The sequence below is a fragment of the Octopus bimaculoides genome, chromosome 29, assembly GCF_046866305.1.
Source record: "Octopus bimaculoides isolate indiv1 chromosome 29, ASM4686630v1, whole genome shotgun sequence".
NCBI classification, from domain to species: Eukaryota; Metazoa; Mollusca; class Cephalopoda; order Octopoda; family Octopodidae; genus Octopus; species Octopus bimaculoides.
Genome location: NC_142956.1, coordinates 4,504,040 through 4,517,679, shown reverse-complemented (window position 1 = coordinate 4,517,679; position 13,640 = coordinate 4,504,040). Strand labels below are relative to the sequence as shown.

General features: G+C 36.4%; 1 protein-coding gene across 4 annotated transcripts in view; it reads left to right on the top strand.

The window, feature by feature from the left end:
• Nucleotides 1-13,640, top strand: part of LOC106868084 (uncharacterized) — a 46,254-nt gene that overhangs the window by 21,484 nt on the left and 11,130 nt on the right. For all 4 annotated transcript variants that reach the window (XM_089345742.1, XM_089345740.1, XM_089345741.1 and 1 more), the window contains exons 2-5: nt 2,528-2,604; nt 8,302-8,421; nt 9,443-9,559; nt 11,073-11,192. In XM_089345742.1, the coding sequence (XP_089201868.1) occupies nt 2,528-2,604; nt 8,302-8,421; nt 9,443-9,559; nt 11,073-11,192 (434 nt within the window). The remainder of the gene's footprint in view (nt 1-2,527; nt 2,605-8,301; nt 8,422-9,442; nt 9,560-11,072; nt 11,193-13,640) is intronic.

The following is a 13,640-nucleotide window of genomic DNA, read 5'->3' as shown; positions in this document are numbered from 1 at the left end:
CAAACTTCAAATGCAAGCCCAGCCTTTTCTATGGTCTGCCAAAAATACACAAAAGCCAGATCATAAATGAAACCATAAAAAAATCACCAAAGACATACATACATACACCAAACCCGGGGGATCTAAAACTGCGACCCATCATAGCTGGCCCAGCCTGTGAAACACACAGACTAAGTCTATTTATGGACATCCTCCTAAAACCCTTCCTTAAACACATAAATAGCTATATCAGAGATGACTTGGATATGCTAAATCACCTCCCAAAGGAAGTAAAGGAAGAAACAATCATGGTCTCATTTGACGTGATTAATTTATACACCAGTATACCTCATAATTATGGACTTGAGGCAATTCAATTCTGGCTGGATCAATTCCCGAAAGAAATCCCAAACAGGATCAGTAAAGAATTCATTACTAAATCGGTTGAATTCATCTTACGAAACAGCCACTTCATGTTTGACAATACTTTCTACCGACAAAAATCCGGAATTGCTATGGGCACTAGGGCAGCTCCAGTCATTGCGAACCTAGCAATGGGTCACTTGGAAATAATAATATACCAGGAATCTTTATCCACCTTTGGAAACACCCTTTCCCAATACATAAAAGAAAATTGGAAAAGGTTCCTGGACGACTGTTTCATACTCTGGAATGAAAACTCAGATGAACTCTTGAAATTCAAAAGTCTATTGAACAATGTCAACCCAAACATACAGTTCACAATGGAGTACAACCAAAAGGAGCTCCCATTCTTGGATATACTAATTAAAAAAGTAAACCTAAAAATAGAAACGGACATATTTTACAAAACCACAGACGCCAAACAATATCTACTATTTGATTCATGCCACCCAAGACACACCAAGACAAACATCCCCTTCAACCTTGCAAGAAGAATATGCACAATAGTGTCAGAAGAAAATACTAGAGACTACAGACTACAAGAACTCAAAAACACACTAATTGACAGACACTACCCAGTTCAACTCATAGAGGGAGGAATCAGACGTGCATCACAAATTAACATAGAAAACTTAAGAAAAGTTAAACACAGCAACACACATTCCCCGAAAATACTACCGTACATATCCACATACAACCCCAGAAACAAAGAAGCCTTCACCATCATCACCCAAAACATACCAATGCTACATAAGGACCCCAAATTGAAGGAAATTTTACACACACACAAAATCATCAAAAGCCACAAACAACCAAAATCACTGAAAAAGATCCTCACAAAGGCAAAATTACTTTCCGAAACAACAGATGCGAAAGTAAACAAATGTGGTCGACCAAATTGTGCAACATGCCCAAACATTCTAGAAGGTTCAGAATTCCTCTTCAAAGAGGGACACAAATTCAAAGTTAAATCTAACTTTACTTGTGCCTCAGAAAATCTTATTTATGTAATAAGATGTTCGGGCTGCCACGAGAACTACATAGGGTCTACAGGGTTATCGCTCAGACGTAGATGCACTCTGCACCGCCAGCAGATTGCACACCCAGAATACCGAATGATACCTTTTAGTGATCATATTGAAAAATGCGCAAAACAAATGCTACCACAATTTATAATCTTTCCTTTTTATCAATGTGCCATTAAAACACCAACACAGATTAGATTAAATAAGGAAACCTTTTTCATTCAAAAATACAAACCCAAACTTAACCATTGCTAACACATTTAAACAAGGAAATTCATCACCCCACTGAGAAAAAAAGGGGGAAAAATACAGAACAAAACCATGGTAAATTAATCAAATTCTACCACCTCCTAGATTTCGATTATCTCCCCTATACCGGAAGAAATCTCTAATTACCTCCCCCTATCTAGAACTCTTCTTTCTCAGACTGGAACGAACACGACACAATGAAGTAGAGAAATTTGAAAAGACAACACGAAACCGGTTATTTCTCAAAATACAATGTTTATATACCAAAAAGATTTTATAACATTTTTCTTACATTTTTCTGACATAATTTAAATATATACTTTAACCATGTAACACAAGCCTTCTGTAGTTTTTTCACTCTTATTATCTTTTATATATATATATATATATATATATATATATATATATATATATATATATATATATATATATATATATATTCTTTTACTCTTTTACTTGTTTCAGTCATTTGACTGTGGCCATGCTGGTGCACCGCCTTTAGTCGAGCAATTCGACCCCAGGACTTATTCTTTGAAAGACTGGTACTTATTCTATCGGTCTCTTTTGCCGAACCGCTAAGTTATATATATATATATATATATATATATATATATATATATATATATATATATATATATATATATATATATATCACTAGCTATTCCACGTTTTCTAGTCGAATATTGCTTCCATTACTATTGCACCTTCTGCGTGTGCCGCTAAGATGTGTGGGCATGCATGTCTGTTTCTCTGCGTGTGTGTGCGTGTGTGTATGTGTGTGATAATCTTAAACTGTTATCACTGTGTTCTGCTTCTTTATTCGGTTATTTTATTGTTCTTTTTCTAAACAGTACGGAATACAGGAGAACTCCTTCACTCTGCATTGGATGTTGTAAAGGATGGACTGGCAGGCCTGGAAAGTGCAGAGGTAAGGAATATGAGTTTAATTCTGACCGGATGTTACGTGTAGATAAGGGCTAGCGTTTTTATATTTTATGCTCTAACAGGTGAACGATAGCGTCGTTATTACTTACGTTTTGATAGTACGTACATGAAAAGAAGCGTCGTTTTTGTCATTTTGGCTATTATGGTGTTCTGTGATAATTTTCAGCCCAATTTCCGATGAATTTTCCTTTCGGTATCTCTTTATTTCTAGAATTGAATCAGCTTCCACTTCAAGGAAACGTAATATCTATCCTCAAAAATCTGAGTTAAGGATAATTCCCAAAATTTCAATACCCATGTTTGTCGGAAAGATGATGAGATACTCCTTGCTGCAATTGACAATAGAATGCCTCTATATGTCTTCTTCATAGAGGAATCTAACTTCGACAGGGCCATATTATATGGCATGTGGGACATAGTTGATGTCACTCAAAATGCCTCTCAATCGCTTTTCTAATTTCAGTGTGTGTGTGACTCTTTCCTCTCAATGGTTTCCATCCGACAGGCACCGTGATACCATTCTGCTCTCGCCTGTTTTTCTGATGTTCATCAAACTATTTTATGGCGGCAGCAAAGACACTTATTCATTTTCAAAGGCGACGAATTTCAAAAGCTTACACAACCTAAAAACGACATAACTCCTTCTTCCGCACTAAATATGATACAAGCAATTTGTAATAATAGTAAAAAATAATAATGAAAATAATAAAAACATGGCAGTCTACCACGTATGAAATTGTACGATACATCCTCGTGGAGAAACACAAATTTATGGAACAGAATGATATTTTCCCCACTGAGAAGAATGAGGGCCGACGAGTCTCATATGGATGCAGAGACCAACTCTTAATCAAAGGCATGATCCTTGAGAATTGTCATAACAAATGCAGAAATCTCAGTTCCGCATGGATGATAAAAAGGCTTTTGACAGCATACAGTATTCACAGATCTTGAAATCACTGGATATCTTCAAAATTTCTCCTATAATTTAAAACTCCTTGAAGCGCAGTGTCAGTGTGGAATACAAATCTCCAGTTATACCACTCTAATGGAGTGCTGACCACAAACAATATTAATATCAACTGCGGCATTTTCTAAGGTGACTGACTTAAACCTCTAATTTTTTGCATAGCCCTTATTTCCCTTATAAGTGAACTTCTAAGAACAGGATAAAGGTATAACATTGACAAGAAAATAATCAGTCTATTTTAAATGGAGGACTTAAAACTCTATGGCAAATAGGATAATGTACGTGAAGGGCTATTACGTACAGTGAAAGCATTCAGTGATGACATCGGGATGGAATTTGGTTTTGATAAATATGACAAAGCCAATTTCCAAGAAAGGAAATCGAACACCTCGCTTTCAATGGTGTTAGATGCTGACACAGTTATAAAAGACCTTGATCACGAACAAACTTACAAATACCTTGGAATAAATTAGGGCTCTGGTATCCAGCATGCAAGCATGAAAGAGAATAAAAGATGGGAAAGTTCGAGCAGTTCTAATATCTGAATTAATCGCCCGCTACATGGTGTTAACCATTAATTCCTTAGCATTTACAGTTGTTATTTATAGTTTGAATGTGTTGAACCGGAATATCAGCGAAATAAGGAAAATTGACAACAAAATCAATAAGCTGCTGACGTGCAATAAGATACATCACCCAAAGGCAGGCGCAGATCGTTTTTAACCTGTCAGAACTGGAGGAGGTTGAGGCTTGATCCAATTTGAAATCTCCTACAAAATCATCACAATCGGATTGGCCAAATATCTTAAAACATCTAACGAGTGGATGCTAAAAACTCAGCAAACAATTGCTAGTGGGTTCATGTATGATGCCCAGGTTCATCAACATGATGGAAATGCGGCAATTGTTGTTACAAAGAAGCTGAAATCGATGCAAAAGAATTTGATAAACTCAGAAAATATAAAGAATTGCTGATCGAAATCGAAAAGAAGTGGCATCTCAAGACGGTTGCATTACCTGTGATTGCAGGAGTAATTGGAATGATCAAAAAAGCAACTAAGAATTAATTGAGGATGATCACTGTCTTACCATCCATGCATGAAGTGCAAAAGATTATCTTAATTTGTACCTCAGACGTTTTGAGAAGTTCATTTTTTCTGTTGCTATTCCATAATGTTGGCATAGCTTCCAGTGTATATAGGTCCCAGCTCTGTCGTGTCTGTGAATATATTCCTTCTTAGCCAGGACTGGGCAGCCAGAGATAATATGATTTATTGTTTCTTGTCGATCTCCACATATTCTACAGTTACTTGTTATATTTCTTTTCATTATGTGTTTTTGGTAATTTCTGGTGGGGAGGCTTTGGTCTTGTGCAGCAATTAAAAATCCTTCAGTCTCTGCTTTGAGTCCTGAGCTTCTCAGCCATTGCTGGGATTTTTCTCTGTCTATTTCTTTCGCATTTAGTTTAGCCCAGTATTTACCATGTAGGGGCTTTTCTTGCCATCGTTTTATCATGGTCCGTTGCTGTTCTAGTTTTAGTTTGGATTTCATTTGTTTTATAGCTTTTGTTGTTTCTTCTTCTTCTTCGTATTTGTTAGGTAGATTGATTTCTTGTTTGTATTTGTCAGCTTCCTTAAATACTGAAAACAGTTTTTTGTTTTGCTCGTGTTTTGTGGCTATTTGTATTAGTTTCCCTTGCTTCTGGAGTAGGTATTTTTGCAGTCCTATGGTGGTTGTTTTATAATAGTTTTCTAGCTGTATAAGACCCCTGCCACCTTCTGTGCGTTGTATATATAGCCTTTCTATGTCAGATTTTGGGTGGTGCATCCTATATCCTGTCATTATTTTTCTTGTTTTCCTGTCTATTTTACATAGTTCGTTTAGTGTCCAGTTAAGGATGTTGTAGCTGTAGCTTATAACTGGGACAGCTAAAGTGTTGATACCCATTATCTTGTTTTTAGCATTGAGCTATTATTATTATTATTATTATTATTATTATTATTATTATTATTATTATTATTTTATGTTTGACTTTTGTTTTGCATTTGTACAAGTTGGATCCAAGTCTCACCCAGAGACCTCAAGAGACAACAATTTAGAAGTTCATGTAGGTGTTATGCCTCGGGTACCATATATTTCGATTTGTACATAGTGTTGTTCTAGAGAATGGAACCACTTGAATATTCCGGAAATGCTCGAAAAGTAAGATGTGTTACCTTAGTTCACTGGTAGTGAACAGCTGACATCGTAGTACATCTCCAGCGTTAGAAACTCTGCAAAGCAATGGTGATGATGATGATGAGGAGGAGGAGGAGCCGGAGGACCAGGAGGAGGAGGAACAGGAGGAGGAGGACCAGGAGGAGGAGGACCAGGAGGACGAGGAGGACGAGGACGACGACGACGAGGAGGACGACGAGGAGGAGGACGAGGAGGAGGACGAAGTGGAGGAGGACGAGGAGGTCGAGGAGGAGGCGGAGGAGGAGGACGAGGGGGATGTGATGATGATGATAATGATAATAATAATAATAATAATAATAATAATAATGATAATAATAATAATAACAACAACAACAACAACAACAACAACAACAACAATAATAATAATAATAATAATAATAATAATAATAATAATAATAATAATAATAATAATCGACAAGAAACAATAAATCATATTATCTCTGGCTGCCCAGTCCTGGCTAAGAAGGAATATATTCACAGACACGACAGAGCTGGGACCTATATACACTGGAAGCTATGCCAACACTATGGAATAACAACAGAAAAAAGATGGTATAAACACACGCCAGAAAAGGTCACAGAAAACGAGAAAGCAACCATACTCTGGGATATGCCAATACACACAGATAGAGAAATTAAGGCAAATAGACCAGATATAGTTGTCAAAGATCATGAAGGAAAAAAATGCCTTCTAATTGATGTTTCAATACCAGCAGATGACAACGTTTCTCTAAAAGAAATGGAAAAACTTTCAAAATACAAAGACCTGGAAATAGAGATAACTCGAATGTGGAATCTAAAAACAGAAACAATTCCTATCATAGTAGGTGCCTTAGGTATAATAAAAAAATATTCAGACAAATACATAACAAAAACACCAGGACTTACAAATATATATAACATACAGAAAATTGCACTACTGGGCACTGCACACATTCTACGCAAAACACTTTCAATACAGTAAACATAAGAGCACCACAGCAAACTACAGCACATACCCAAGGCACACAGTGCTGCGCTCAGTAGTGAAGTGAAAGCACGTTATAAAAATAAAACTACTGAATAATAATAATAATAATAATAATAATAATAGATTCCTGACAGCAAAAAAGAACACGCAATGCTGCACACACCTCAACAACGGGGATGTGTATCAGGTGATGCGGGAGTAATTTGTCTGAAACTATCAAATGTTTACTCTTTTACTCTTTTACATGTTTCAGTCACTTGACTGTGGCCATGCTGGAGCACCGTCTTTCGTCGAGCAAATCGACCCCAGGACTTATTCTTTGGAAGCCTAGTACTTATTCTATCGAACTCTTTTGCCGAACAGCTAAGTCACGGGAGTGTAAATAAAGCAGCATCGGTTGTCAAGCGATGCTGGGGGGACAAACACAGACACACAAACATAAAGACACACACACACACACACACACACACACACACACACACACACATATATATATATATATATATATATATATATATATATATATATATATATATATATATACATATATACGACGGGCTTCTTTCAGTTTCCGTCTACCAATTCCAAGGCTTTGGTCGGCCCGAGGCTATAGAAGACACTTGCCTAATGTGCTACTCAGTGGGACTGAACCCGGAACAATGTGGTTTGTAAACAAGCTACTTACCACACAGCTACTCCTAATAATAATAATAATAATAATAATAATAATAATAATAATAATAATAATAATAATAATAATAATAATAATAACAAACCACCCCCCAGTACTTGAAAATGATCACATCACACTCCTCTGGAACTTCATCATTCAAACTGACAGAAAGATAGACGCAAATAGGCCAGACATCATACTGAAAGACTTCAGACAAAAATCATGCCTCCTCATTGATATGACTGTCCCAATCGATATAAACGTATCTGCCAAGACCTACCAGAAACTGTGAGCAAATATAAAGATCTTGAAATAGAAATTATCAAAATGTGGAATCTGAAGACGAAAACAATACCTATTGTCATAGGTGCCCTGATAATGACAGCGAAACGGGCTGATAACTACCTAGCTCAGATACCAGGAAACCCTAAAATGGCTGAAGTTCAAAAGATAGTGCTCATGGGAACTGCCCATATCCTACGTAAAATACTGTCTATGTGATCTCAAATTTTAAAACAAACACATAATTTTCTTATGGTTTCTTAGACATTCTCTAGAACAACGCTATGTACAAATCGAAATATATGGTACCCTAGGCATAACACAGACATGAACTTCTAACTTGTTGTCTCTTGAGGTTTCTGGGTGAGACTTGGATCCAACTTGTACAAATGCAAAGCAAAAGTCAAACATAAAATAATAATAATAATAATAATAATAATAATAATAATAATAATAATAATAATAATAATAATAATAATAATAATAATAATAATAATAATAATGTATCTGTTTTCTATACATGCCAAAACTTTGTTTTGCATTTCAGATATAGACAAATGTAGATGGATCGATCGATGTGGTAGACACGGTAGATGCTATAACACACTAGGATCTTACAGATGTTTATGTAATCGAGGATATCGTTGGGACGGGAAGACATGTGTTGGTAAGTAAAAATGAATAAACAACAATAAGAATCCATTCATAAGTACAATTAGCTTCTGGCTGTTATAATCCTTTCTAGAAAAGGCAGAATGTTTGAAATTGTGTGGGTGGGGGATGAGTCGAGTACATTGACACCAGCGTTACACTGGAACTTAATTTATCAACCCGAAAGGATGAAGTGCAAAGACGACCTCAGCGGAATTTGAGCTCAGAACATATAGACAGTTGAAATACCGTTAAGCATTTCGTCCGGTGTGCTAAACTATTCTGCCAGTTCATCGACTTAATATTGATGATAATGGTTTCAAAATTTGCTAAAAGGGCAGCAATTTGGTTGGGGGAGGGGATAGGTCGATTATATCGATCCCTGAGTTCAACTGGTACTTATTTAATCGACCCCCAAAAGAATGAAAGGTAAAGTCGACCTCGGTGGAATTTGAATTCAGAACGAAGCGAAGGGTTAAATGCCGTTAAGCATTTCGTCCAGCATGCTAACGATTATGCCAGCTCGCCACCCTAATAATAATAATAATAATAATAATAATAATAATAATAATAATAATAATAATAATAATAATAATAATAATAATAACAACAACAACAACAACAACATCATCGAAAAATACCTTAGAAATGAGAACCCAAGTTCGAAATTTCCCCAAGACACCTGAAGAATGTTATGTGGTAACAATAGACAAGATGAGGACAAAGATCCGTCGAATTTAAATAATGTAAATAATGGACATAATTCTTCGTATCTTAAATATAGAACTGTAAAAAAACTGTTACTTTAAAGGTCTGTGTCGTATTACATGAAGATATTTCGCTACTACATCTGCCGTTTCCTCTCCCAAAGGTTTTAGTCATTCTGTAAATTCTCTTTTCCTTCACTCGCCTTAGGACGCTGGGTGCGTCTCGGTGAGTGACCGTAACAAGCATGCAGATTAAATGTAAATAATAATAATAATGATGATAATAACATTTTCATATCATATTGCAATACATATATATTACTGTTTCAGACATCAATGAATGCGCAAGTATAGCTTTAAGGAAATATTACAAGTGTTATAACACACCAGGTTCTTTTTATATTGCTTGCATGGAAGGCTTTGAAGAGATCAAGAAGTCCTGTATTGGTAAGTACAAACAACAATAACAAGAACAATAACTACAACAACAGTATTAGAGGCATATATGTCTGAGTGTGTGCACGGGCACCAGTGTGTATGTACGGGTACGTTTGATATGCAGCCGATGAATAAAAATAATCAATTAACATCCATGTTCCATGCTGGCATGTGTTGGACGGTTGGGCACGATCCGAAGGTACTCAAGATTGCATCATTCCTCGATGTCTGCTTTGTTATTATTTTTGTGGATTGAGGCCGTTCCAAAACAGCCACCATTTCACAGCATATACTGAGTTTGAAGTTTCCGTGACTTGAACTGGGGCCAGAGTAGAAAAGAAAGAAGAAGGAGGTAAGAGATCAGGTGTTTAAGTATGTGAGAAGGGAGCAGAAGAGGTTCTGACCGTACAGAAACAACGCGGTTACTCACTTTGAGGTCGATCAAATAGGACTTAATAATAATAATAATGATAATAATAATAATAATAATAATAATAATAATAATAATAATAATAATAATAATAATAATAATAATAATAATAATAATAATAATAACAACAACAACAACGACAACAATAACAGCAACAACAACAACACCAACATCAACACCAACAATTATACACTCCTGACAACAAAAATGAACACACATTGCCGCAAACACCTCAACAACAGGGAGGTGTATCAGGCGATGCAGTAGAAATTTTCCTGAAAGCATGAAATGTTTAATGATAACAAGCAGTAGCTCCCATGGCTTCTGATTTTAATTGATTGGAAGTGTTATCATGTACTTTGCTTTGTCTTGGTATAAAAGATGGGTTACAGCAAATATTCTGCTCAATACCACAGATTTTCTTGCCCGGATGCAGTAGCAGACAGTGGCTCTCATGGCTTCTGATCTTAATTGATTGGAAGTGTTATCATGTACATTGTTTTTTCTTGGTATAAAAAATGGGCTACAGCAAATATTCTGCTCCATACCACACATTTGCTTTCGGTTGTTTGATCAGTAGTAGTGGGGCAGCATCATAGCCATGTGTTGAGAGGAATTCTTTGGGGTTTGAATAATTCACCTTTGGAAATATGGGTGTTTTACTCAAAATCCTTAAACAAACCTTATTCAGGGATCTTTTGAGCGGGATAGGCTACTCGATCTGAAGAAAATTCTAACTGGGCCGCACCTTCAAGGTCATGCGCTGTTTATCTTGATATGAGATCACCATGCCGCGCACATATGGTTGTGATGCATACACCTGGTGTACCCTTATCAGACGGGTAGTCATGATGGGTATAATGGGTTTCGTATATTTTACCCCAGTGTCAGTTTGATGGCATGCACTGCTCTCTCCCTTAATAATAATAATAATAATAATAATAATAATAATAATAATAATAATAATAATAATAATAATAATAATCTATTCCACTATGAGCATAAAACCTGATATTTGGGAGAGGGGTATAGTCGATGACATCGACCCCAGTGTTTCACTATACATGCTAAAAATTTCTCTTTGTTTTTCAGACATAAACGAATGCTTACAGAGTAACCCATGTGGTACAAACGGTAGATGCTATAACGCACTAGGATCATACAGCTGTTTCTGTTATCGAGGATATCGTTGGGACAAGAAAACATGTGTCGGTAAGTAAAGATGAATAAACAACAACAACACTATCAACAACAACAATTAGCTTCTGGCTGTTATAATCCTTTCTATTAAAGGCAGAATGCCTGAAAATTTGGGGTGTAGGAGATGAGTCGACTACATCAACATCAGCCGTGATACTGTACCTTAATTTATCAGCCCAAAAGGTTGAAAAGAAAAATCGACCTCGGCGGAATTTGAACTCAGAACATAAGGATAGGCGAAATACCTCTATGCATTTCGTCCGGTGTGCTAAACGATTCTGCGAGTTTATCGACTCAGTCTTGGTAATTATAGTTTCAAAATTTACCAAAAGGGCAGCAATTCTGGATTTGGTGATAAGTCAATTATATCAACCCAAGTTTGCAACTGGTACTTACTTTATCGACCCCGAAAGGATTAAACATAAAATCGATCTCGGCGAACTCAGCGATGGGCAAACTAGCACTAAGCATTTCGTCCAAAGTGCTAACAATTCTGCCTAATCGCCGCCTTAAATAATAATTATGATGATGATGATGATGATGATGAAGATGATGATGATGATGATAATAATGATGATTGTGATGATGATAGTGATGATGATGATGATGATGATGATGATGATGATGATGGACATAATAATAATAATAATAATAATAATAATAATAATAATAATAATAATAATAATAATAATAATTACAATGATAATAATAATGATCGGCTATAGCATTCATTCTTGCCGATAATTCTTTCCTTGTGTTGCATCATGATTTCATGAATTGTTCGTGGGTTTCCCACAAGAAATCTTATTGACATCCCATCTCTTTCTTCCTCTCTTTATTTCTATATACTCGTGCATATATCTGTACATAAACATGTATATGAGTAACGTGGTTACATTATATCGCCTCCATAACCTCACTGATTATCATTATCACCATCGTCCTACCTATACCATTAAAGATATATCAAAAATAAGATGGGTCCAGGTATATTGCAGCCGATATTCGTCGCTATTTATCAAATATTCACCTTTCGCTCCCTGTACATTGGTCTATACTAATCAGTCCTCTGCCACCATTCTATCTTTTCATATACGATCTGTTTACGTTTGCAGTTCGTGGAGGCGCAATGGCCCACTGGTTAGGACAGCGGACTCGCGGTCAGAGGATTTCGGTTTCGATTCCTAGACCGGGCGTTGTGAGTGTTTATTGAGCGCAAACACCTAAAGCTGCACGAGGCTCCGGCAGGAAATGCTGGCCAACCCTGCTGTACTCTTTCACCACAACTTTCTCTCACTCTTTCTTCCTGCTTCTGTTGTGCCTTATTTCAAAGGGCCAGCTTGTCGTACTGTGAATATCTCCGAGAACTACGTTATGGGTCCACGTGTCTGTGGAGTGCTCAGCCACTTGCACATTAATTTCACGAGCAGGCTGTTCCGTTGATCGGATCAACTGGAACCCTCGATGTTGCAAGCGACGGAGTGCCAACATGAAACCTTTGCAGTTAAAACTTAATACTATCGTTTGTGCTACCTGCATGAATGGTAATCCAGGGGTCATTCTCAACTAATTTTTACTTCAATTACTAGTCATTTCAAGTGCTCCCATAATCATTGATTTGTAACCGTCTTGAGAGTAGGTGGAAGAGAAGCAGCTTGGTGAATAGACCAAATTCTATAGGTCTGTAAATACATTCCACTGATTGTGAGGAGATCAGCTGTGGGTATTCTTGTGCGACAAGGAGACAAAAACGATACCAGTGGTGATCGGAGCGTTCGGCTCAATCCCATTGAAACTGCAATAGTGGGTCATTATTTATATTGGAAGATATGTAAACAATACAAAATCAACACTCCTGCTTAGGGGCATGAACATCATCCTGAGCCACTCGTTGAAAGTAAAGATGTCACTATACTCTAGCATTTTGCAGTCAACACTTACACAATTCCCCAGTCTAATCGACTGAACATAGTCATTGAAGACAGAAAAGAAAATGCTTGTACACTAATAGATGTAAGCGTTCCCACTGATAAAAATATATCAGTAACGGAATATGAGAAATTAAGTAAATATATCAACCTAAAAATTGAAATGCAAAAGATATGATATGTGAAAGCGAGAACTGTTCTTGTTATTATAGGTGCTCTAGGAATGATAAGAAAATTATGCTGAAAACATCTAGATAATATCCCAGGAGAACCATGTCTCAGTGACATTAGGGCTGCCAAAATTCTTAGTAAAAACATTATAAGTTTAAATGTCTGCGTTGTATTACATGAAGGTATTTCGCTACTACCCCTGCCACATCTCTTCCCCAAGCTTTCAGTCATACAGCATTATTTCTTATCTTTCACTCGCCCTGGGAGTATCTCGTCGATGAATGGTAACAAACATTCAAAAAGAATGTAAATAAAAATAATAATAATAATAATAATAATAATAATAATAATAATAATAATA